This window comes from Mauremys reevesii, linkage group 27 (genome assembly GCF_016161935.1).
Source record: "Mauremys reevesii isolate NIE-2019 linkage group 27, ASM1616193v1, whole genome shotgun sequence".
NCBI classification, from domain to species: domain Eukaryota; kingdom Metazoa; phylum Chordata; order Testudines; family Geoemydidae; genus Mauremys; species Mauremys reevesii.
This window is the reverse complement of record NC_052649.1, coordinates 3,879,100-3,906,264: the sequence shown is the minus strand read 5'-3', so window position 1 is coordinate 3,906,264 and position 27,165 is coordinate 3,879,100. Positions and strand designations below refer to the sequence as shown.

At 45.4% G+C, this 27,165-nt stretch overlaps 1 protein-coding gene across 2 annotated transcripts in view; it reads left to right on the top strand.

Moving 5' to 3' along the window:
• IGF2BP1 (insulin like growth factor 2 mRNA binding protein 1) overlaps positions 1 to 27,165 on the top strand; it is a 60,805-nt gene that overhangs the window by 5,400 nt on the left and 28,240 nt on the right. The window contains exons 1-2 of one of the 2 annotated variants that reach the window (XM_039516993.1): positions 1,050 to 1,667; positions 2,985 to 3,045. The exons of the other annotated variant lie outside the window; for it this stretch is intronic. Of the exons in view, the coding sequence (XP_039372927.1) occupies positions 1,493 to 1,667; positions 2,985 to 3,045 (236 nt within the window). The 5' untranslated portion in view covers positions 1,050 to 1,492. Of the gene's footprint in view, positions 1 to 1,049; positions 1,668 to 2,984; positions 3,046 to 27,165 lie in introns of those variants that run through there. 2 annotated transcript variants of the gene reach the window in all.

Below are 27,165 nucleotides of genomic sequence, written 5' to 3'. Positions count from 1 at the left end.
TTTATTGGGAGCCTGATGTTCAATTCCGTTGCCATTCAGAGAACCCCAGCCGTTCAGAGAGGCGGGGGACGAATGAGCTCCCATCCCTTAGCCTGGGATTAGTGACATTTTCCAGGGCATTCGCAGCCCAAGCCATTCCTCCCCATCCCCCTGTTGCTACCATCCTGGATGGGTTCGACCCTCTCGCTTCTTGGCTGATCAAAACATGCGCCCTTTGGAGGAAAAAAAAAAAAAGACCATGTGCATGGCCCTGTGTGTCTCCCCTCCCCCCACGGTGCTCTCAACGCATGGAGCATGCAAAGAAGCACAAATCGCTGCGGCGGGGGGGCGGGGAGCCAGGGCTTCATTCATTCACCCTTCTCTCCGCAACGTGGTCTCTGTGCCTGTCCTTCGTGCGGAGGGGGCGGTGAGTCCCTGGAGAATTCCTCCCAGGGTCACCAATATGGCTTGATTTCTCCCCCCCCCCCCCAGCTGAGTGATCCTCGACAGAAGATTTCAAAGAATAAAGGGACCCATCTTCCTGCCCGTCCTAGGGAGCCATCATAGATGAGATCAGCTCCCCCCACCCCCGCACCTCTCTTCTTCGGATCGAGGGATTTTTATGGTCCCCATTCCCCAGGACACTGTGCCCCCACTGCCTGCAGAGTGTGGTGGAGCTGCTGTTTGCCAACCCTGTGCAAAGCCTCCCCCCCCCCCCGTCCGGCGCCAGGGAATCCACCTCTCTCCTTTGATTAAGAAGTTTACACCGGGAAGCCATGGGGGGAGGGTAGCCCGGCTGGGGGGTGGGTGGGCTTGATGTTTAGAGAAGGCCGAGGGGAGGAGGGAAGCTGGAGGGCTGCTTGCTGAGATGAAGCCAATGTCCCCAGCTCGAAAGGCTCCCGTGGCCAATTGTAAATAAAATAGTAAATTTCTTTATTATTATTATTATTTTAAATAAAGGGCCAGGCTCCCCTGGCGGTGCCCGCCCCTCCCACTGCAGGGGCTGGGCTTTCGGCACCACCACGTGGCTTCCTCTTGCAAACATTTTCACTCATTTTTTCAGGTCGATTTTATTTAGAGGCGGTGCCAGGCAGCTTCACCAAACGTCCTGTGACACATGAGTGCGACTCAAAGGAGTTGGGGGGCCGGCCGAAAAAGCCGCCGCACTTTTCCCAGCCCGCCATCCCAGTTGAACCAACCAACTCCCCCACTGAGCCTGTAATCACCAGGAATCCCACCTCCTCCCCCCCCCCAGCCCCTGCCCAGAGGAAAATCCTAAAAAACAACCACCACCACCAAACACCCAACTCGCTTTCCCAGTTGTTGTGCTCCAGTTTGAATTGGGAACTTTTCCCTTTTTTTGTGTAAAGGGTGGGGGTGGGTTTTTTTTTGTTTTTAAAGAATCCGTAAAGAAAAGTTGTTTCCCCTTCCCCAGCCCTATCAACCCTTCCTCCCCCCCCCTTCCCTCTCTTAACACCCACCCACCGACCATCCACATCTCCTGTGATCCACCATGAACAAGCTGTACATTGGGAATCTAAACGAAAACGTGACTCCAGGCGATTTGGAGAAAGTCTTCAATGACCACAAGATCTCCTTCAGTGGTCAGTTTCTGGTGAAATCGGGCTATGCCTTTGTGGACTGCCCTGATGAGCAATGGGCTATGAAAGCCATCGAAACTTTTTCTGGTAAGCAGATTATCTCTCTCTCTCTTTCCTTCCCCTCCCCCCCTCCTTTCTGGTTTTGCACCAAATCTCTTAGTCCCTGCAAAATAATATCAAGGGGGGGGTCTGCTGTTCTAACCCCCCCTCCCTTCTTTCTCACGGCGCCCCCAGTTCATCTCTGATGAACGCACCCACTCAGCCATGGCCCTCCTGGTTCGCCAGTGGGCCGGATCCCATTGCATTTCCCAGGGCCTTACACGGATCGCCTTGAAGAAACCACAATCACGAAACCGTCTCCTTCCCCCCCCCAATCCAGCAAATCTTGTGGGTGCGACGAAGGCCACGCGGGGCCAGCACCAGGGGATTCCCCAGCAAAGTCGCGCGTGGGGGAGCTGAGCTCCCCGATTCCCACCCACCCCCCCGACAAGCTTGGGAAGATGGGCGAGACCGATTCTCCCCTCTGCTCCCCCCTACTCTTGCCTTCCACCTTCAGCCAGAGCACCCCGTATCCGGGCTGGAGGGGTCCCCCTGCATCCAGCCCCTCCCTCCAAGCAGCACCAGGCCATTCGGGGTTCCCAGCAGCCTTCCCCGCCCCCAGCTTGGCTCCCCCCAAGGCGTGGGGGTCGTAATCCGTGTGTGTGGCGGGGGGTCCCATCTGCAGGAGGGGAGGGGGGCGTGGGACTTTAGCCATTTTGATTTGAACGTGGGGTTTCCTGGGGCATATGTGTTGTAGCGCGAAGGTCGCCATGCTGTGTTCTCACAGAGAGAAACTACTAGAGAAGAATATATATATATATATATTTTTGCTGATGCCAGGATCTCCCAAACTCAAATGCTCCTTTTCTACCTCTTCTCCCCCCCCCCCAAATAAATCAGTTGCAAGGCAGATCTCCCCATTTTGAAGGGAGAAATCCCTTCATTTCATTGAATAACATTTTATCTTTTCAGCCCTTGTGTGCAAAAAACTCTGCCCCTGAGATCCTTACACACACAAAAAGCAGCAGCAGCAAAGAATGGATCTTAACATTTAATTCCTTTTTTCTTTCTCTGAAGCAGACTTCTCTGTGCAAAACACAGCTCAGGCCAAGCGAAGGAATCAAATATTCCTAAGCAGCATTGTCCAGGGAGCCACTGGCCGGTACCTCCCAATGCTCTCCAGCTTGAAACCAGTTTTGTATTTAATAAAGTGCACTGGCAGAGGAATCAAAACATGGATTTGTGCTGTGTGGCCCATTGTAATTGGAATTAAAATAAAAAGGTTTAGGGGCAAAGAATGTTACCCAAACCTTTCTGCATCCCACCCCTGCTCAGATTTAAAAAAAAGACACATTTTGTTTTTAGGGAAAGTGGAGCTACATGGAAAACAGCTAGAGATTGAACATTCAGTACCCAAAAAGCAAAGGTAATACAGAGTTTTAATTCCTCTTATTTTTCCCTGTTGGAAGGTTATAGCTAAACTAATGGGGGGGGGTGAGGTGGAGGAGTGATTTATCATCACAATTATGGGCATGTGAAATTAAATTTAAGAGGGGATTATTGGGTTTTAGAGCTGCCCAAAGCTAGGCGTGAGTCAATTCTGATGATCAACTTTTACATTTCGTCTTTGTTTGTTTAAGTTACTTTGAAAGTAAGTTTAAAAAAACCCAGATACTAAATAGTGGTTTGGCCAAGTTGGTGTACAGTATTGCTGAGATCTTGCTGAAGGCTCCCTGCTGTCTTGTTCACTTTGAAATACCTTTTACACATATTTTTAAAATTTCTCACCTAATATTTGAAAAAAGTTAAATTGGATTTAAAAGGGGGGGGGGGCTTGTTTTCACATTTCATGCTAAGGTGTAGTTTAAATTAAGGAAATTTGACCCAGCTTCTTGTAGAGAAGAACTCTCACTGAGCTGTAATTATTACATTTCCTTTATCTTTACTTTAAACATGAAAATGTGTCTCCCTTCTTTACAAGTATAATTTCTTCCACTAGATTTTTTTTCAGAAGTCTACAGTCTTCTCCATGTTCTTGGCCTTTTGTTGTTGGGTGCTCACCTTGGGCTGATGATTTATTCTGGTGACCAGCAGATATTTTGCAGTTTAGGGCAGATGCCACATGAAGGAGAATAAATATTTTCTAGCAAAGACACATTTCCCCTACCCCGCAGGAAGCAGGGGAGTTGGCCCCAAACACAAATAGTCTACGTTGAATTCTAGCAGAATCTGTAATATGCTTGAGCCACGTGACTAGGCAGTTACTTCAACAACAGAGCAGGAGGGAGGTGGCTTCTTAAAAGATTGTTTTAGCTTTTTTATGACTGAAAAAAAATACCTGAAGACTCTTTTGGAATCTGGCTTACTAGCAAAGGGTAAGCCTTAATTTTTGCTTTCCCAGCTCTCTTTTTTTTCCCCATTTGTTGGCCTTTTAAAATTACACACCAATATGTCCATTGAATCCCAGAGACTGCAAGGCTGAAAGCAGGGTGCTCTATGGGTCAGTGAGACCCAGCAGGTTTAGCTCAAACCTCAAAACCGATCTAATCATTTAATATAAAATATTTTAGTAGTAAGCCCCCAATGTATGCATTGGTGATCAATTATTGCTTATTACCGTGTTCAAATACTTGGTTGTGGTGTAAATTTCGATTGAATGCAATGTTATTGGAAAGGCAATTACAGTATGAAAGGTAACATTATAAAATCGAAAAAAAAAAGTCTGATTTTTTTTTCTTAGCACTGCTAGAAAATCAATAGGTTGTGTGGAACACAGCAGACTTCAAGCTCTTTCTTAGTTCACTTTCTCCCAACCCTTTTCAGACTTTATTAACAATATCAAACAGCAGCTGTACTCAATAGGTTGTGTGGCACACAGTAGATTTCAAGATATTTCTTATTTCCCTTTCCCCTAACCCTTTTTGGATTTTATTAATAATGTCAAAGAGCAGCTATTCTTTAAATGTAAACACAGTGTAATTCAAACAAATTGTGGCTTAAAGTTTATAATAAGAGGAATCAGATCTAAGGTTAGTTAGCAAATTTTAGTGAGAAACAAGAGAAATAAAATTTATTACATATAGAATCTATATGCCATGGTGTGGTGATTGTGTGAACACACATTAGATATATATGTGTGTGTGTGTGTGTGTGTATAAATACACACACTGTCTGCTTTATTTAAAGCTACAGAAGCCATTTTTGATGTTGATGTTCTCCTTAAAGTGCTTAACTTCAAATAACTTTTATTAGTACGATATTGTGGTGGTGTTCAAGTTGGATACATTCTTGTATCACTTAATTATGGTTTGATAAAGTAACTTTGTCTCAGTTTTCTAAGACAGGCTTGTAGTTCTGTTTTTTCTAAAAATGTTAGTAAACTTGGAAGTTGTTAGGCAAATATAATCTTTACTAGGTGGTATACCATATTTTTTCTCTTTTTTAAATACAGAGTGATATTATGTTAGAGGCGGTGTTTCTGTGTGAGTTTGTTCTTCTGGTTGTTTTGAGTTTGGATTTTCCAGTCTAAAGACATACAGAACAGGAATTAGTTAATTAAGTAGGATAGGCAAGGATTCGATCAGATGTTCTTACTGTGATTTCTTAAAAATAAAATGAAATAAAACCTGACAAGGTTGTTAAGTACAGGAATTTAAAAAAATAAAGTTACATTCACTCATTTACTTTTCTGGGAATTTTAAAAATAAAAGTTGATTTATGGATTGGATCTGTTTGATTAGAAATAAAAAATAATGCTCAATAAGATTGAAGGATGTTTATGGAAATGAATGTATTTGATTAAACTTCATATAGTGAATTCATCTTTCATGAGGGTTTCCTTTCTTCTTTAAAATGTTTCTTCTCTTCTCACTTCAATATAAATATGAATTAAAATATGCAGAATAAACTAACAGTACACAAGAGAATTGTTGGTATGTATTCCTGCCCCCAAAATATAAGAGAAACACATTCATTTTGTTAATGCTGATGGGAAACCATTTTAAATAAATATTTTTAAAATATTAGGTTAAAAAGAAAGAAATCACTCTGATGCGAAATATACACTGTCATTGTGTGGAGATTAATATTATAAAACTGAAAGTTTTATTAAACTTGCTTAGGTTAAAGTTTCTCTCATTGCTATTCTGTGACTTTACTGAAGAGGAATTGGCAAAATTAGGAATTATGTTTTAAAAAGAAAACACAAAAAACCTGAAAAATTGTGTGTGTTGAAAGGCTTACTGAAGAAATGACCCCTTCAATAAATGAGATTTACCCCCCAAACCCCTATAAGATTAAGAAATGTTTTAGGGGGGTAGATCTGTCTGAAACTGAAAAGACTTAAGTGGATAGATTTGAAAAAAAAAAAGAATGAATAAAGGGTGGGGGGGGGGGAGAAAGAAAGAATGAAAGAAGTGAATCCATCAAGCAAACATTCCAAATATGAGGAATGTGGAAGTGAGTAGCCCAGAGAGAATGAAATTTAGTAATTTGGGGGAAATAGTGAATATGGCTGATAAAAATACACTTAAAACTAAAAGGATTTGCACAGGTTATTTTTAAGCAAAGAACAGATACAGTCAGAAAAGTTTGTCCCCAAACAGAAGAAGGACATTTATTAATTACAAGCAAATATTTAATTGTCTGCTGTATTGTTCTGGATATAATTTAACAAGTTTGCTTGAGTGGGGTTGTATTACCTTTTCCCCCCAGTCTTTGTTTCAAGTTAATACTTGTGTAGAAATATAATTTTGAACATGCATAATCCCACGATGAGTGTGTTCATAATGAAATATTTTAAAACTTTGTTTAAACAGCAAGTGGCACCTTTTTCTTTTTAAGTATTAGTTGACAAAAATTGCATCTTACTCGCTTCTGATTTCTTGGTTCTACAAAAAGTTCATAGAAAATCTAGGTAGTTCTTTATTTTTTAATTCAGGAAAACTTTCTTGAATGTTGAGACAAATTAAATTTATAATCCATTCTTGAGGTTATTTACCTCCCGCAAATCAGAGGTTGTTTATTTTTTAAAGGTTCTGCCTTCCAGAGAAGTTAGCATCATTCTTGTTTAGAGCAGTTTCTGAAAGTTTAAATGCCTGAGATAAGGAAAAAAACTTCCATTTTAATATTCTAAGTTTTGATTTAAGATCTTCTTTTTGGTTATCTTAATACGTTCTCTTTGGATTTAGTACATTTAAATCAGTGATTATTAATACCGATTAATACACCCTCAATAGCTGTAGTAAATGAACACTGTTGGTGATTTCCAACCATGAAGGATAGAAATAATTTGTCAGTTCCATGTTCTTCTGGAGTAAATTTGAAAAATTAGGTTTAAAGTTTTGATCACTTGAGATGTGCGCAATTTTAATATAACTGAAAATAAAAGATAATCTTAACAATTTACAGTTTGAAGCAATTGGCTCACCCCTCATTTCCCAGTAAGAACTATAACTGGCAAGTGTCTATCAGAAGTTGCAACTTAATTGCAAACTTTCTAGTCTCAGCTTTTGGACCAATGAAAAATGAAGTCCTGTAGATGCCCTTTCTGAATCGGTTTCTCCAGTAGAGATTGATTATACTTTTGCCTTTTAGATTAAAACCATTTAAAAAAATACTATATTTTTTCTCCTTAAAAAAGTTACAGCTTTAAGAATTTAGACACTTAAGAAGACATCCATCCCCCTTCCTCCCCTCAGATATAGAAATGTTAATGTTTTCCAGAATGTGCCACTAGGACCTAGGAAACTTCAGAAAGCAGGAGAGGCTGTTGAAAAATAAGATTGAGTTAGTCCAGTGTTTGAAATTCCAGGCTGAAGAAACAGAAAGAGTCCCCTTCTACCTCTAGTAGTAATTTACAGGTTTTGCTGACTTAATGAATGGAAGGTACCTCACTCAGTGTCAGTGTGTAAAAGGTTTTCAGTCTCCACTAATGATGCCATTGTTTTTTTTAAACACCCTCACCCCACACACACACACGCATTTTGTGGCAACTTGTGGGTTTCTTAGGGAGATGTTGCTTTTACAAACAAGAAAGTGTGAAAAAAATGTTGATGATGAAGAAATGATGCGTGTAAAACTGTTTTGTCAATACCAAGGGATTCTTCAACATGCTTCTCTTACAGTAGAGAGGAAGGCAGATGAATTGGGATGATGAAGACTTTAACAGTGATTGGAAAAGCTTAAGCTCTACAGCACATGATTTCCTGAAAAACAAACAAACAAACCAACCAACTCAACAAAACACAAAACAAAACCTACCCAGAAAGTCATTGATAAGTTGTTTTCTTATTTAGATGGGGTAATGTTTTCAAAAGGGTCAAGGGCTTGTCTACACTACCGGCCAGATTGAGGGTAGCGATCGATCCAGCGGGGGTCAGTTTATCGTGTCTAGTATAGACGAGTTAAACTGACCGACAATCGCGCTAGTGTCGACTCTGGTACTCCCAGGGGCGGCTCTAGACATTTCGCCGCCCCAAGCAGGGCAGCATGCCGCGGGAGGCGCTCTGCCGGTCGCTGGTCCCGCGGCTCCGGTGGACCTCCCGCAGGCGTGCCTGCGGAGGGTGTGCTGGTCCTGCACGGCCAGCGGAGCCGCGGGATCAGCGAACCCTCCGCAGGCACGCCTGCGGGAGGTCCACCGGAGCCGCCTGCCGCCCTCCTGGCGACCGGCAGAGCGCCCCCCTCAGCATGCCGCCTCAAGCACGCCCTTGGCGTGCTGGGGTCTGGAGCCACCACTGGGTAATCCACTTCACTGAGAAGATACCGTGGTAAGTAGATCTAAGTACATCGACTTTAGCTACATTATTCCCGTAGCTGAAGTTGCGTAACTTAGATCGATTACACACACACCCCCCGTAGCGTTGACCAGCTCTGAGTGACTTAGGAGCTCACGTCTCATTTTCAAAAGTGACTTAGACACTTGGATACCTAAATCCAAGACTCATAAGTCACTTTTGAAACTGAGACATGAGCTCCTAAGTCACTTAGGACTTGTCTACACTTAAACCACTCAGCGCTTCAGTGTAGACACTACCTGTGCCAATGGAGGGTTTCTCCCCCTCGTGTAGGTAATGCACAGGGACTGAGGTGCATTTTCTATGCTCTAGGCAATGTAATTACACCAACCTAATTGTCTAGTGTAGACCAGCCCTTAGACACGTTTGAAAATTCTGCCCCTGTTGTCAATGTTCTGTCAGTCTTGTCCATGAGCCCACTTGTTCTTCTGAATTCTTATTCCACCTGCTTTTGGTTTGAAAACTGTGAATGAACAGGGAGGGTCTTCCAGAAAGGAATGCTGATACTTTAAAAAAAAGTTACTTAACATGCAAAATGTTTAAAATAAAAAGGCAGAAGAGGAATATAGGATTTGCCATACTAGGTAAGACCAGGGGTTCATCTAATCCAGGGTCTTGTCTCCAGTAGCAGTTAGTACGAGCTGTTTCAGGGGATGTTGTAGGAAACCTTGCAGAAGGCAGTTATGGACTAGTCTGTTTAGGGAAAGTTTCTTCCTAATTGTATCAGTCAGAGGTTGGATGATGCCCTGAAGTTTGAAGGTTTATATAAAATCCAAACTTTTTTTTTTTCATTCTTGCTACAGTTCTGGGTGTTCTTGTTATCCCCAGAAGTGTCCAGGTCTCTTGGGAATCCATCTAGGGAAACATTTTTAGGGTTTAATTATAGCTGCTTGTTCTACTCTACAAGTTTCAAAGTGTAGCTGCAGTGATGCAGGCTGCATGAAGCGTATACCCCTCGTTAACAGACTGAATGTTGCTGGAAAGTATTTCTGAAATGCCTTAGAATAAGAGTTCGGCTAGAGAACACCTGGAAGAGAGAGAACTCGCCATGTGTTATATTCATTGATAAGATGATCAGCTACGATAGACTTTTAGCATAGCTAGTCGACCCTCATTCACTTTTCAGCAAAATTCTTCCAATTCTTCCAATTTCTATCAGTCCAAGCTTTGAAACTGGAGCTCTCCCAGCGCTGCCCGTACTCCACCTCCCTGTGGGGAATAACGGACAGCGCTGGGGGCCGCGCTCCCAGCGCTGGGGCTTTGACCACACTGGCGCTTTGCAGCGCCGCAATTTGCAGCGCTGGAGAGGGTGTGTTTTCACACCCTGCTGCAGCGCTGCAAATTTGTAAGTGTAGCCAAGCCCTTAGGTGGCTACGCAGGACTACACTACAAAGTTTGGTTGGCTTTACCTACATTGCTCAGGGCTGGGACAAATTTCATGGCCCATACAACGTAATTCAGCCAACCTAAGCCGTGGTGTAGACATCTCTAGGTCAACGGATCAGGGGGTAGCCGTGTTAGTCTGTATCCACAAAAACAACGAGGAGTCCGGTGGCACCTTAAAGACTAACAGATTTATTTGGGTATAAGCTTTCGTGGGTAAAAAATCCCCTTCTGACGATAAATCTGTTAGTCTTTAAATCTAAACAACGGACTCCTCGTTGTTGTTTTTAGGTCAACGGAATAATTCTTATGTTGCAGCTGTGCTGCTGGAGTGGTTTAAATGTAGATGCAGCCTAAATTAAATGAGCAGTTTTCTTGCATGGAGAAGGCCAGGGGTAGATAAGGCTCGCAGTATTCTGGTTTGCATCCAGCAAAGCACGTGTTTAAGCAGCGACTAGTTCCATTGACTTAATTGGACTGTTCGTTTGCTTCAAGCTAAGCACTTACTTGCTGTGCTTTGGATTGGGGCCAGGCTGCTTAGGGCCCCTGGTAGGCTCATTTAGTCCATCCCCCTGCCCCCACCTCCCCACAGGGGGCAATGCAGAATTGTTCCCTATGGTCTGTTTGCTAGGGCTTTGTCCAGCCTAGTTTTAACGTGTCTCAAACAATGGGGCACTTTCTCAGTTTATCGTGTGTGTGGTGGGGGGGGGGGGATTTTCAAAGGCACAAAGAGAAACTGGGTCCCCGACTCTCAGTGGGAGTTAAGCACGTTTGAAAATCTTACCCTGAGTGCCCAAGTCACTTAGGAGCCTAAGCGCCTGTTTCAAATGTGACTTAGGCGCCTAAGTCTCGTTGAGAGTCTATGGGATTTAGGCTCTTAAGTGTTTATGCCTTTTGAAAAATGAGACCTAGGCTCCTAAGTCACTTAGGTGCTTTTGACATTTCTACCCCTGACTCTTATTTGTGCCTGTAGCCTCTGCCGCTCCTGCTTTTGCAGTTGCCTTGAATTGCCCCCTTTCCAGCCTCCCCCCCCCGGGGGGTTTCCCCAACAGGCCTGGCAATAATATCTGAACAGTGGAAGACATTTTATTGAGCTTCTTGAGGGAGCCTAGTGAAGAGGTGGGGGAGGGGCACCGATAGGACTACGGCCGCGGAGGTGGGTAGCCGGCTCAGGTATTTCTAATTTCCCCATTTGCTAGCCCTAATCCCGAGCTGAGGGCAGCGAGAAGCAGCCATGCTGCTGGCGGACCGGTTCAGCTAGCGGCGCATCCTTAATCCATGCCCTGCCTCCTCTCAAAAAGGGCAGCTCGAGAGGGGGAGTCCAAGCTTGTCTCCAAAAAACCCAACCCAACCCCAACCCTCCCAAGAGTGCTCCTGGTCCTGCAGGAAATGGGTCGTTTATTTTATTGTAACTGACACTGGTGAGCCATGACATGGTTGGAGCTGAAATTTCACACTTTTCTGGCTGCTGTGGGGTTCCCATCAACACACGTGATGGCGATTTAAAAAAGTCAGTGGGTGGGTTTTTGTTTGTAGAGCAATACACACACACACAGTTTGACACGCGAACATATAACAAGGGAGCCACTCCGCTCTGGCGAAACTCCACGTCTGGTGCAGCGAGATGCAAGTCCTGAGTCGGCTCGGTGTATTGTAAGGTGTAAACAGCACTTCAGATTAGAACTCAGTTGAGCGGTGCGAAAAAAAAAAAGGGGGGGGGTTGCTCTGAAGAGGAGCCTGCTGTATTTCATTTTATAAAGTCAGTTGCATAGATCCTATGGTTATGGGCTCCATTAATAGACCTCAAAGTAGACAAGAAAATAATGGTTGAGAGCCAGTTTTTGTCAAGAACCAGGGCTAGATTTTTCACCTCCCATTTGAGCCTCTAACTGGAAGCCACCTTTTCAAAAATGTTCAGCGCCCAGGGTGCTGAGCGCTCAAGAAAATCTTGCCCTCCATGGCCCAGAGATGCTCCCCAGGAGGCATTGAAAAGGCTTGGAGAGTTCCTTTGAAGTCTTCCCAGCTCCGCTGTTGTGATGAGCTTGGGATGCTGTGGAAAAGTGAGGGAATTTAGCCTGCCAACCCTATGCATGCACAAGTTCCGTGGCCACAGATCCTCCCTATGAGTCCCAGGGAGGGTTAGCTCCTCCATTCTGCCTCTTGCTTTCTTTTAAAATATGCCCCCTTTCTCCCATCATGAAGGGGGCAACATTGACACTGGAGCCTTGAATTAATACCCCTCCAGGCTGCATTCCTTTAGACACACGTGTGTGGGGGGTGGGGATTGAATAATGACGCTTCCCTCATCTTCACGAGGCACCTACTCATGCAGAGGTGCTTTCACAGGGTCTGGAGAAGGGGGTGGAGCATTTGCAGCCCCCCCCCCCCTTTAGAGTAAAGCTTTCTAAAACCAGGAATATCTAAAATGAATAACAAGCTGTTTTCAAACCTGGAGAGGAGCAAGTGAAGTAGCTTATTCCATCAAGCCAAGTGCGTGTCTACCGCTCCTGTAAAGCAGGCTGATTCCTTTACACGTGTGCTTAAAAACTAGGCAGCGTACATGGCACTTGTACACAGCATCTTATTTTCCATTCCAAGCCAAGTTTTCCTGTCTGCATCCATCCCCTAAAACTCTTCCCCTCCCCCCCCACCATATGCCAGATGTTTTTCCGGCTCCACGAGGTGATCTCTTAGTGTGGGGTGTGCTCTTAGAGTCTTCTTGGTCGAGCTGTTTAAAAGGCTACTTACTTTATCAGAGCCAAATCAATGTTTTAAATGGTTAATACAATTGGTTTTTCTGGAATTGGTGTCTCGAGACTTCCAGTTCAGTTGCTCTTGCTGTTGCTAAGGGTTTGTCAGACTTTTTTGGAAAGTTGCAGGATAAAAACTCCTTTGAGATGAAGTTTTTTTTTGGTACAAAGTTATTTCATATCAGGTTTGGCTGGGTAGGGGGAAGTGAATGATGATCCGACTAAGTCACATGGGCCAGAGAAGATCCGTGGAGGCAGAAGTTCCGTAATCAGGCAAAATGCCCACTCGCTTTGCATGACTAAAGGCTCCAGGATCAGGTCCTTTGGCTACATGACATGTAAAAACCAACCCTTAAATAAGCCACGCCCTCATATTCACGCACAGTGAAAGTGACAAGCTGAGCCACAAGATGTCAGCAAATGCGAAAGCCAATGCAGCAGTGATGGGGGCCCCAATTCTGATAGTGCCTCAGTGGAATGCTGTTGATTTCAGGGCGGACGTAGCCTTGATTTACATTGGAGCAAGTGAGAGCAGAATCAGGCCCTATGTCATTTTTTTTTGTAATGCAGATTTTACAGCAGTAATACTTACGTACACCTCTCTCTCTCTGCCTCCACATCCTGGGGTGTGCACTGAGGCTCAATTCGCTCTGCCGTTGGACCTGCTGCTTGCATTTTCTGACCTCTAGTGACTCAGGGCCTGATTCAGGAAGGTATTTAAGCACAAGCTTCAGGCCACGTCTGTGCTCCAGACACCTGCCCCAGCATAGCTGTGTTGGGGAGGGGTGGGATCCCTGACCATAGCTGTACCAGCAAAAGCCCCTTGAGTAGACAGTTCTACCAGCAAACCTGTGCTTTTAGGGGTATAGCTTGTTTCTGTCACGGTGGTGGGATAAGTTAAATTGGTAAAAGTCAGCTTTGCCAGTATAAAAGCAATCACGCTACGGAGCTCTTTACCAGTGCGATAGGCCAGTGTAGCTATACTGGCGAAGTATAGAATATACTGGCTCCTAGTACAGATGTGGCCTCATTTTCAGCATGTGATTGCTCCAGCTGAAGTTAACAGGGCTCCTCACAAGCTAAAATGAGGCATGTGCTTAAACTGGGGTGGGCAAACTACGGTCCGCGGGCCGGAGCTGTTTTAAGCCGGCCCGCGAGCTTCCACTGCAGAGCGGGGTGTGGGGCTTGCCCTGCTCCAGCTGGGGCGCAGTGTCGGGGGCTGCACCACTTGGCTCTCAGAAGCCCGGCATGGCCCCCTCCAGCTCCTATGTGCTCCAATGGCCCCCTTCAGTGGTCCGATGGGAGCTGCAGGGGCGGTGCCTGCAGATGGGGCAGCATGCAGAGCCACCTGGCCGCGCCTCCACATAGGAGCCAAAGAAGGGACATGCCGCTGCTTCTGGGAGCCGCTTGAGGTAAGTGTCGCTCAGAGCCTGCACCCCTGATCTTCTCCCCACGCCTGAACCTCCTACCCCAGCCCTGATCCCACTCTCCAAACCCCTTGATTCCAGCACAGAGCACCTTCCTACAACCCAAACGCCTCATCCCCAGAGCCCGCACCCCCCACCAGAGCCCTCACCCCCTCCTGCACCCCAACCCCAATTTTGTGAGCGTTCATGGCCTGCCCTACAATTTCTATTCCCCGATGTGGCCCTTAGGCCAAAAAGTTTGCCCCCCTCCCCTCCCCCAGCTTAAACACCTTGCTGAATCTCAGCCTAGATGTAACACCTTACGTGAAGACCAGTGTTGAGCATTTCATTGCAGCAGAACAAGTAACTCAAGAAATGTATCTGACAAATGTAGCCTCTCTCCTTGCTTGTGGCGCAGACACGAATAGTTAATGATTTCCTTTCATTAAATGCGTATTTGAGAGTAGTGAATTTGCGTGTATGTTTTGACGCAATGGATTGATCAGACAGTTCTCTTTGGTTATCCTTTATGGGTCAGATAAGCCACACGGTACTGTTTCTGCCCCCTGGCCAGGAGGAGTGTGCAGGCAGGTGAGACTTTTACATTGGGTTTTCCTGAATACTTGCGGATGTAACTTTGAAATCTCCTTTCCGCAAACATCCATGCCAACAAAATGTGATCACGTGAATGTTCACGGAAAGCAGACAGGAAAGGTGAGGAGGACGACGAGCACGGCTGAAGGGAACGAATTTAAAAATCGGAGCAAATATTCAGACAATTTGTGCAGGATTTGCCTAACTTTGCATTTAAAAAAAAATGCTGCCTGTATTTTAGTGTCAACATTTCCCAGACCCTCCTTAGGCACTTGCCTTTTCACCTTATTAAGGTGAACAGGCAGGGAGTGTGGGAAAAGTGCCATCTTTGCTGCTGGATGAATGGAAATGATTTTCCTGGGCCTCATCTATACTATAGATTTTTTTTTGACTGCTTTTATATAATGGCTTCTACCACTTGTTCATCTCCAGTGCAAGACTACAAGAGACTGGGGGACATTTTAACCACTGTGTCATTTAGCCCTATTACAAGCCAGTTTAGCCAATGCAGTGCCTAGCGCGCCAGCAGCTGGTCTGCGCTAGTTATGACAGGTGGGGGCTAAGCCACAAATAGCAAGGAGGGGAAATTTTAGGGGCGAAACGTCTGTAATCCATACACGCATTGTTAGTTTGCATCGTGGTGGCTGCCTGCTCCCAAAAGAGGAGGCTATAAACTGAATATGTGTCAGATTTGTAGAATATTTTACAGTGGCGCCGTAGGAGAGGATACGCGCCAAAGCTCCAATCCTGAAATGTGTTGAATTACTTATTAATTAATTAATTAATTGTACTGCTGTGGTGCCTAAGAACCCCAGTCACAGACCAGGACCACACTGTGCTTGGTGCTGTACAAACGCAGAACAACAGATGGTCCGTGCCTCAGAGAGTTTACAATCGAAGTAATGTCAGCGACTGCAGCCGTGCAAAACAAGTTGCAGCATCTATTGCAAGACTAGCAACTTCCCCCTCTGCTCCCATTCCTATGATGATCTCACCTCCCGGATGTTAAAGCACTTAAGGTTCGTACCAGGGGGGTAAATATTTAATTGTCCCAACAGCAAAACCAACTCCTGCCAGAGCCTCTTGGTCAGGTCAGACCAGAAGAATGTGTAGTGATGTCACAGAGTGGGTGGGGCTACATTAGATTCTAATGCATCTTAGTAGATGCCTACTGAGCGTGCTCAGACTAGAGCTGGTCCAAAAATGGCTCAGAAAAATCATGAAAATCGTCAACTTACTTTTCCTGTTTTTTTGTTTGGTTGGGTTTTTTTTGGGGGGGGGGAGGATTTTGACATTTAAAAAAAAATTGCCCAGTTCTACTTATAACTAGTTATTTTCCCCTTCAGAATAAGCAATTCAATAATCCACCATGAGGATTTGCAATGCCAAGTTTTTCACTTCAACCATCAAAGAAAAGTGTAGTTAATATTTGCGTCACATCTCTGAGTGCACAGAGACCTTGTGACAAGCCAGACAAAAAAATCCCATATCAGTGCATAACAAGCAAACAAACAAAAATAACCACCGATTCAGGGCTTTATTTTAAATTGCATAATATTTATGCTTTTTAAAGCAAGCATCTGTGATAAGTGTCTGTTCACCCAACCTCCAGAAAATCCTGTCCAAAATGTCTCAGAAAGTTGGATCAGACACTTATCACAGATGTCAAGTATCAGAGGGGTAGCCATGTTAGTCTGGATCTGTAAAAGCAGCAAAGAATCCTGTGGCACCTTATAGACTAACAGACGTTTTGGAGCATGAGCTTTCATAGGTGAATACCCACTTCGTCGGATGCCCGCGAAAGCTCATGCTCCAAAACGTCTGTTAGTCTATAAGGTGCCACAGGATTCTTTGCTGCTTTTATCACAGATGCTGGCTTTAGGAGGGGAGGGATAGCTCAGTGGTTTGAGCATTGGCCTGCTAAACCCAAGCTTGTAAGTTCAATCCTTGAGGGGGCCATTTAGGGATCCGGGGAAAAAAAATCTGTGTGGGGATTGGTCCTGCTTTGAGCAGGAGGTTGGACTAGATGATTTCCTGAGGTCCCTTCCAACCCTGATATTCTGTGCAAGTTAAAAAAAGAGCCTGGGCCTATTTGCCCATTGCATCCAGGTAAGACCACTTTCATAACCTGTCTCCTTACAAGTTTGTCTCCAGCTGCAGAAAGGTAGAGTATATATACGCCTCCTTGTTTCCCAGCATGCCTTGCCACAGCCTGGGACTACAATATGGCTATCAGGAGGGACTCCATTTCCCAGCAACCCTTTCCCTGTGGTTCTTAAAGGGCCCAGCTGGGCTAGGGTTGTCCCTCCATACTGATGAAACCCCAGTCTGTGGTCCTCAAACTAAACTCAGCAGCATGGTCTCTTTTTAAACAAATCCTAAACTGCTTCCCGGACACCACTCCTTCCCCTTCAGTGGCTGTATTTCCTGTCTCACAGGAGGGAATAGTCTCCTTTGAAATGGCTGGGGAATTTTATGTCGAATAGAGCTTTTTTGTTGCTGTTAGGAAGGAAGCGGGGTTGTGGGTTTTTTTGTTTTTTGAGAGGGGTGGTGGAAATGGTGGTATACTTCTCAAATCATTAGTGTCTTTGTATAACTTAAAATTAAAGCTGGTTTTAGTTGTTTAATTGAAGCATTTTTTTATGAGAATGACTTTTTGACCAAAATGAAAACATTTGTGGAAGATTTTAGTTTTGGTTGAAATTTGTCGTGTTTTCAAATGAAAAAAAGAACACCATGGGGTTTTTTTTGTTTGTTTTTTTGGGGGGGGAGGTGTTTGATGGTTTTGAGATTTTTTTGGTTTGTGTTCATTTCACCAGAGCTGGTTTAAAAATGCAATATATTTCCCCCTACAATTTTCAAATGAAATGCAAATTTTTTTGTTCATTTGAAAATTTTTATCTTGCCCCCTCCTCCCCCCATCTCCTTTTCACTTCCCACCTCTTTTCCAGTGGGGGGGGAAGGGCAAGGAGAAAAGGTGGGATGGAGGGAATGAAAAATTACAAATGAAATGAAAAATGTTCATTCCATTTGAAATTTTTGGTGGAAAATACCTAGCTTAATATTCAACTAGCTCAGGTTAAAATAGATACTTCTCAGAGACACGGTATGGAGTCAGTCCCCAGGTATTGGCTCACACTTTCATGGTTGATGAACACGCACACAGTTCCAACAATTCGAGCCTGAATCTTGGGAAAGGCATCAGGAGACAGCACAACCCACGTTGTAATTTCTGGCTTCTCAATAGTCTCATTGATTCCCTTTCCAATTTCACTGTGTCTCCTGGGGCTTGGCTACATGCAATCATTATGCTAGTTTAACTTAAATTGGTTGAAAAAACGATGCAGTTAAAGTGGTGCAAAACCCCGTGTGGACACTCTTATGTTGATTTAAAACTGGTTATATGGCTTAACTTGCACCTGCGAATTTACCTCTGCAAGCTGAACTGATCTAAGTCAGGTTTAAGAGTAGCCACGTACAAAATCGTACCTGTTTCACTAAATTACAGTAAAATCACTGCTGTATTTAAGCTGGTGCAATTTCATACATAGAACAGCCTTCAGAAATAAACGTTTCCACTCTCACAGCTCTTGTAAACGTTCTGCTCCCTCTTTCATCCCCCTCCCGACGTACATGTGGATCAAGAGAACCTCAAAAGGGATCAAGAGTCTAGAATTGTTTTGCCTTTTCCAAGGTCCTGGAGTTTTAATTTCTAGTCATCCAGCTTGTGAATCTTGGAGCTATTTTCATACATATCAGTCCGCCCTTGAAGGAAATGTGGCGCTAAATACTACAGTAGATGGTGCATATGGATGATGGGGTGAATTTAGTAGTCCATTAATAGAGTTCATTTTGTCCTTGATCTCTGAGCTAATATCACCACCAAGGGGACCTAATTAGTACCAGTTGAGGTGGCAGATCTGTAGTGGTTATTGGTGGCCGGGTGGAGACCTACCAACTTATTTCACGTGGGCCACTGAACAGCCATTAGATGGTAGCGACTTTTGGTCCTTACTGTACTGTGCTGAACCCCATCTCAGTTGTGGGGTTAGGATATTGGTGGTGGTTGTACAAAGAGCTGAGCTGGGGCTGCAGTTCCTGGCGTCGGCCCATGGAGAACAGCAGAAAGAGCCTTTCAATATGTGGCAGGTTGCCAGCAAATTAGAATTGGCCAATAATGCAAAATGGACACGTATAAAACCTATTTATCTTCCCTCCTATTACTTACTGTTAAATTGGCCCTGTCCACAGATACTTGATGTATTGACTTTGGCAGTAACTGTACGCAAGATTAATAGATAGAGTTCCTTTCTGGGCAAGTGCAGGATAAACTTTCCTGTTCGAGGAGGCATGGGATTTCTTGCACTTTTGGATTATCTGGTATTGACCATAGTCAGACACTGAGTTAGATGGACCACGGGTCTGGGGTGGCAATTCTGATGAGATACATTGATATTAATATTGCACCTTTAATCCCAGGATCCCTACCTGCTTTACAAATGCTAATGAATTTAGTCTGGCAACCATCTGTGAGGTAAGAAAATATTTTTATCCCCATTTTACAGATGGGGGAAACTGAGGCAAGTGACGTGACTGCCTAGCAGAGCTGGGACTAGAACCCAGATCATTCTTTGTCTTCTAGCCACCAGAGGGTGCCCTTCCTTCTGAATTCACCTTTGGGATGGGTAAGAAAAAAAGAGAATAATTTAGATTGCGATTTTCCAACGGGACCTAAAGGACGATGCGATTTGGATACCTGAACCTCTTCATCCCTTTGGAAAATCTGAGGGTCGGTCTACCCGAGAAAGTTAGGTTGACTCAGCTGTGTCGCTCAGCAGTGTGAAAAGTTCACACCCCTGAGAAACCTAATTAAGGCGACCTAAGCCCTGCTATAGACAGGGCTAGATTGAAGGAAGATTTGCTCCATTGACCTAGCTACCATCTCTCCGGGCAGATGGATTTATTGCAGGGACGGAAGAACTCCATTTCTAATGGAGACCTACCCAGAGCCGTATTATATCTACTGCTAGGTGTGATTCTCTCTAGCCACAGATCGGTTATCACCAATCTAAGCACAGATGCCACTTGCCTATCCTTTACCAAGCTGATTGATGGAAAAAATTAATGCTATTGTGCTTGCCTCTCAAAAATAACTACGGGCTTGGGCAAATAGAATTGTGCGTGTCTGTCTGTCTTTCCCTCCCGCACACACAAACACGAGTGTATGATTCTCTGAGATACCCCAAGGTTGTGACTGCAGCAAGGTTTGAGCCAGAATCTTCACACCTTTGTTGATCTTGCATGTCCTGATCTCCTCAGCATGCGTTTCCTAGACGTCATCTTCTCTGCACCTGTGAATCTCCAAGGAACTGGTCCTAGTGACTCTCTCTATTTTTACAGATTTCTTCCTCAGTGGTAACTCCCGCAACCTCCTCTTCCTTTTATCCCACCCCCAAATCGCTCTCTTCAGCCGCCTCATGGCTCTGGTTCCCCAGTTACACGTGCTCAACTGGGAATATTCTCTTTCTTTTGCTGGCTCACCGAGTCCACCACAGAGGTTCACAACCTTGGGTCTAATGGCCCAACAGAGGCGCTTAGCGTGTGCGGGTTTGCGGAGGTATCCTAAAGGGGCTGCTCGATTAGCAGGTTATATTTCTGACCAGTAACTCACTGCAGCTCTTGTGGAAAGAAAAGCAAGGAGCAAAATTCTTGCAAGACACTTGTCTGGCCTGTTGCTCGTAGAAGACGACATCTGACAAGGGACAGATATTTATCAAGTAATTTGAATAATCTCATTGCACGGGTGGGTTCAAACATAACTCCTGAGCCCAGGAAGATCATTCTGATCTTGAGCACTTGTCTTTTTTCCTCCCCCCGGCCCCTTTTATTAAGCAAGGGGCGGCAAAGTTACTGGTCTCACCAGTGATCAGCCCGGGAGCCCAGCCTCTTGTTAAAATTTCAAACAAGCACCTTTGTGCTTTCTGCCAAGCATTGGGAGGTGCTCCCCAGGAATCTCCGTGAAACTGATTATCTTCCTTCCAAACCCTCCTGACAACTCTCTAGTTCCATGATGCCTACAAAAAACGTGACCGCGTTTAGGCTGCTGCTATGCTGTGACCGCTGCCGCTCTTGCTGACCAACGTTCTTGCGTTGTTTCCTGGCACCTCCCTTTCCTTCTGTAGCCACCTGTTCTCTCTTACCCTGTACATAGATTGTGCGCTCTGTGGGACAGGGCCTCTCTCTTTTTGTTCTGTGTTTGTACAACGTCCAGCAACATGGTTCATAACTAGGGTTCCTAGGTGCAGTGGGTAACACAGAAAAATAACAACAACAAAATTAGGGTTTCCCAAAAATTTGAAAGTCGAGTCCCATTTCAGAAAAATGAAATCAACTCTGTTCATAGAATCATAGACTATCAGGGTTGGAAGGGACCTCAGGAGGTCATCTAATCCAACCTCCTGCTCAAACCAGGATCAATCCCCAACTAAATCATCCCAGCCAGGGCTTTGTCAAGCCTGACCTTAAAAACCTCTAAGGAAGGAGATTCCATCACCTCCCTAGGTAACCCATTCCAGTTCTTCACCACCCTACTAGTGAAAAAGTTTTTCCTAATATCCAACCTAAATCTCCCCCACTGCAACTTGAGACCATTACTCCTTGTTCTGTCATCTGGTACCACTGAGATCAGTCTAGATCCATCCTCTTTGGAACCCCCTTTCAGGCAGTTGAAAGCAGCTATCAAATCCCCCCTCATTCTTCTCTTCTGCAGACTAAACAATCCCAGTTCCCTCAGCCTCTCCTCATAAGTCATGTGCTCCAGCCCCCTAATCATTTTTGTTGCTCTCTGCAGGGCTCTTTCCAATTTTTCCACATCCCAAAACTGGACACTGTTCCCTGTCTGCCCTGCAATTCTGCTGCTAAAAGCCTACACATCTTTTTAATTTATATGTCTTCTGCATGCCCCCTCCCTGCTGCTATCCCTTTTGGGAAATGCTAGTACAGATCTCCATAATATGATACTTCCTCTCTCACATGCTTTGGTGAGCAGTGAAATAGGTAGCAATGCTGACGTTTCAAATATATTGTCGCTGGCGCTGAGTTAGCACTCGTTGAAATGAATGGGGCCATTCAAACCTCAGAGCTATTGTTTCAGGCTCTCTGCAAACTCAAGCAGGCTCTCTGCATGGGTTGCGCTTTCTGCATGGGTTACGTATGCTCACTTCATGTTTTGAAGGTTTTCTTCACAACCATAATAGCTAGAGACTTACTGTTCAAAAGGGTGGGGGGAAGTGAAATGAAATGAAAGCTGAGATTCTGGAGGACAACGAAGTTGTCTGTCCATGCCACAGGACTATTCCCTTGTGCCCCCGAGGTCACGTGGCTCACACTTTAGGAAGCATTGGCTTAAACACAGAATTTAGAAACTTTGGTTATTCAGTAGCATCACCTGGTGAAGCTTGGAACATGCGCTTTGTCGTGTCTCGCTAATCTGTAAATTTTTCTGGGCAGGATCTTGCATTCTTATATGGTCTGTGAAGTGCATAGTGTATTTTGCTTAATTAAAAAATAAGAATGCCAGAAAGAGAAATCACATATTAGTCGATAGTGCAAAGTGGAAGATGTACAGAATTCTGGAGAAAAGGCATAAGGATTTAATAAAACTTACATGGGATTTTGTCCAAGCAGGGGAATGGGACATCAGGACTCCTGGGTTCAAATCCTAGCAATGCCACTGATTTTGGGTGACATACACAAAGGCACACGTCTGTCTGTGCCTCAGTTTCCCTCTCTCTGAAGTGGCTATAATAATATTCTCCTATCTTTACAGAGTTGTTGACAACTTGAAATCTGTTCATATTATAAAAAGGAACAAGTTAAAAGTAGTTTCAGCTTCTACACCTGTCTGACTCACCCGGCCAACGTTTGTGGCTTTAACAACCACATTTTCCTATTTAGAAAAATGTTGAAAATATTTTAAATTTTTTCTTAAAAATGAGTTAAGCGTGAGATTATAAACTCTTTGGAGTGGGAACTGTCGTCTTTGTTCCGTTTGTACAGCCCCTAGCGTAGTGGGATCCTGCTCCATGACTGGCGCTCCTAAGTGCTCTGGTAATACAAATAATAAATAATGTGTGTGTAGACTAGGCCACAATGAAGTTTTGTAGCATAGACCTGGTCTGGAACCCTAAGACCCTAGTGATACACATGTATAGACCATGGTTCCCTTAACACAGTTTGACATGGTCTAAAACCAACTGTGAGATAACCTAGGTCTAGGTAAACTTGCTCTTGCCTCAGTGTGGACTAGATCAGTGCTTCTCAGCTTCTGGGGGTCCTCAGACTATGCCTACGATTTCCAAAGGGGTCCGCACCTCCAGTCCAAATTTTGTAGGGGTCCGCAAATGAAAAAAGGTTGAGGACCACTGTACTGTACTAGATGGCCTCTCTCAGTCCCTTTCAGCCCTACGTGTATATGATTCCAGAACAACGGGGGCCTGGATGCAGCTGTGTTGTAACTGGATTCCTTAACACAGCTGTAATTGCAATGTAGACAAAGAACTAGATAAGTTCATGGAGGAGAGGTCCCTCAATGGCTATTGGCAGGGATGGTGTCCCTAGCCTCTGTTTGCCAGAAGCTGGGAATGGGCAACAAGGGATGGATCACTTGATGATTCCCTGTTCTGTTCATTCCCTCTGAAGCACCTGGCACTGGCCACTGTCGGAAGACAGGATACTGGGCTAGATGGACCTTTATCTCCTTCCCCCTTTCCCTATCTCTCCGCACCACCAAGCCTGCTCCACGTTCCACCCCCTTTTCTCTCTCAGCTTCTCCCAGCTCATTCTGTATTTTCCACCTTTCCTCCTGACCAAAGATAGGAAGCAGCCAGGGCTTTAATGCAGTGGCTTGTGGCCTTATGGAGCGGTTTCTCTGCCTTCCTTTCAGCTGCATGCTCATAAATACTTCCCAGGCGTCCGTCAACGGAGGACAGTTCTGCTGGAGGTTGGGATTGCAGGGCAACAGCCGTGGATGATTGTGTGATCGTTTGTAGGGAGTGGACAGAGCTATTCCTCACATGGGACAGACGATAGCACCTGTTATGCCCAAGGCTTCTTCCCAGGGTCAGCAAAACAGCTGATAAACTTAGAGGGGGAGAAGATGGTTGAAGCCGGAGTATCAAGGAGAAGTTTAACAGCCTGATCCTGTTCCCGTTAAAGTTTATGGAAATTTTGCCTTTGACTTAAGTGGGAGTAGGAGCAGGGGCAGGCCTTATGGGACAGATAGTTGAAGGAGTTTCTAGCTGGGCTTTCAAGTGTTCAGCACGCACTGTCAGGGCCAGATTCTCCCCAGTACTCAGCTTCCACGTAAGTGCCTAAATGCAAGCCAGAAAATCAGCACCTGGCAGCTTCCACTTTTTTTTTTTAAGAGCTCAGCACCCCACACGCTGATCCCCCCTGAAAATCCAACTGGTGCCTAAACAGAAACCCAAGTTCCCTTTGAAACCTGACCGTGTGTGTTCACTTCCTGCTTGTTCACCGAAGCTGTGGATGGAAGACGCTAACTTACACCCATAGGGCAAAATAAAAATAATATTGAATTAATTCATCGTTTGTTCTCATAGCAGCTCCCATCCAAAGATTTCAGAGCCCATTCCAAAGGCATGTAGTGTCTTATTGTTCCTGTCTTATAGACAGGAAGCTTGCAACAGCCATAGCGTACCCCCACAAATGCCGTGTTTCTCTTTGTCTCCCACTAGAGGCTAGATTGACGTAGAGAGGTTTATGAGTCTGCTGTTGCCTCCGAGCTTATGGAGGTGGGCTTCAGCTCAAGCAGGTTAGAGACACCTGCTTATATCCCTAGAGGTGCTGGTTCAATCCCTGCAGACAGCCCTAGGCAAGGGGTGTCATTCCAGTTTCAGTGGTGGAAAATGTTAAGAGCGGAATTGTCTAGTGTGGACAAGGCCTGAACCTTGCATCCCTTCTAGTCTCACAGAGAGGCTAGAGGAAAATAATAGTGAGGAGCCGGAGTGTCAATCAAGATAATTTAGTTCTATTTCTATCTGTGGCACCAACCTTGGGCAAGTCACTGCTCTGCTCTGTGCTTCAGTTTCCCCATCAGTCAGTTGGGGATGATGTCAACTTTGTGCAGCACTTTGAGACGTCTGGATGAAAAAGCACAAAAAATTGTTGTTCTCTCACGCGTGATTTAATTCTAGCTGGGAATGGGCAACGGGATGGATCACTTGATGATTCTCTGTTCTGTTCATTCCCTCTGGGGCACCTGGCATTGGTCACTGTCAGAAGACAGGACACTGGGCTAGATGGACCATTGGTCTGACCCAGTGTGGCCGTTCTTAGGTTCTTAAGTGACTGGGGGACATTGCACCTATTATGCTCCTGGCAGAAAACCAGAAGACTTAAAAGATGATGACAAATTTATTTCTATGTTGATTCTCCCTCACCCCTTGTGGAAAATTTCAGACTTCCGGAGGGCTGTGTTGAGGAAAGCGGGTTTGATTTTCATTTAAATCAAATAAGGGAGCAAATAAAGGATAGGTTTGAGCTCTTTGTCATTCGTTCGTTGTGGGCTTGACGGGTGTAACCAGTGTTCAGTTATGGCACAGAATGGCCCCATAGCACTGCATGGTCTGGACTTCAGTCTGTTTCCAGCTTGGCCGTAGGCAAATCACGACTCTCTCTGCCTCAGTTTCTCCAGCTGCAATATGAGGCTGCTAATACCATTGTAAAGTGCTTGGGGGGTCTATGGATGGAAGTGTCCTGTGTAGGCGCATAAATATCCCTTACCATCCTTGCGCCATCTAAATGCGAGACGCGCCTTTGGATTCAGACCTACGTTCTCTCAAAGGCTGAGGGGGCTGGGATCTGGGGTATTGGTCTGGCCACCATCCTTAGTTGGTTTGTAGAACCAAAGTCCTCCAGGGAATTCTGCAGATCCACAGGCTGTCTCTTGCATGCCAGATCCTATTACTAGAGGGTCACACATTTGGTTTCTCTCGGAGGCCCCGTTCATTGCACACGACAGGGGCGCTTCTTGCATCCCTCCACTCCCCCCAAACGATTGGTGCAATCCTGAAATCTTTATTCAGACAAGATTCCTATTGGGCTAAAATGGGAGGGAGGCTTTCACGTTTGGCCCCTGTGTATGCACCAGGGTCACGTTTGAAATGCAGCTGCCTTTCGGGCAGCTCAGATCAGCTGGTGACAGCACACAGGAATCCCGTGTGACACGCCAGGAGAGAATCTCGTGTCCAGCCGAAACAGCAAGGAGGACGTTAGCTAACCAGGGTATCTCGCGGGCCTCCCCATTTCTCATGGAAAGTGCCAGGGGATCTCTAATGATTACACACGGCCAAGACCTGTGCTGAAAAGGGAGCACTTCTCAGAAGCGCGGTGCCCCCTTAGCTTTCGGCATTTGGATTTTGGAACCCAGGGTTCCCAGGAGCAAAAATTACTTCCGCTACAGTTGGGACAGACTTAAGTTAAACCAAATCGTCCTGCAGGTTAGTGCCCAAAGAGAGCAGAAAGTGGGGCAACCCCTGCGGTATCGTAGTGCGATATTGCTGGGGCTTCAGAGCCCGGGCATTGAGGGAGGAGATGGAAAAGCAGTGGAGGGGGGGATGGACTCCCGTAATGCTGCAGCTCTGAGTCATGTCCTTAGATCTGCCACTGACCCATTGTGTGACCATGGCCAAGTCACTTTCCGTTTCTGAGCCATTGTTTCCTCTCCTGCCTTTGGTCTGTTTAGACTGTGAGCTTTTCAGGGCATGGACTGTCTCTTTCTATATGTACGTAAAGCACCCTGATCTCAGCTGGGGACCGCTAGGCAGGATTCTCGTACAATGAGTCATTCAGATGTGAGCTGGAGAGTGGAGCACAGGATGCGGGGAGCTCCTCTGACTACGCAGAGCAGATCTGAGTTGAGGAGGAGGTGGGAAAGCAGGAGACGGCAGCACACGTTGGAGCCGAGCCGTGACGCACGCAGGAGAAGAGGGATGCACAACAAAGCACCAGTGAGATGCTCAGCACAGATCCAATCACCCTCCGTCCCCAAATGAAGCTGCTTTTTCTTCTCTTCAGCTGCATTGCTTTTAAACCTCCACTTGACTCTCTTTCTCCGGCAAAGGGATTATCCCCATTCCCCCCGCCCTGCTTTTGGTTCAGGAGAAGTGCAGATTCCCCTGCACAACAGTGCCTGCCAAACTCCATACCCTGCAAGTCCCCATCCTCCTAGTTCATGCTGAAGCTGGCACCTTGCCATCCCCACCCACTTATAACCAGGCCATGCCCCCTTTTTGGGGCCATGCCACTGTTGACGTGCCAGTCTGCTCCAGGGGAATTACCACCAGAGTCTCAATTAAGTGGGAGGCTCTTGTCACTCTCTCGAATGCATAAATAAAGCCGGTTTCTGGAGATCTGCTCTGGGGTCTGATAGCTGAACCTGGCCGTGTGTATTTCACAGTGATATTTAAAGGAAAAGAGTCCTGAACAGGGGGATCTCCTGGTGATCATTGTGATGGAAGGCATGTAACATGCTGACATTGCTAATGAATCTACTTAATCTAGACTCCTCCTTGAGGACTCTTTCTCAAATGACTCTAGA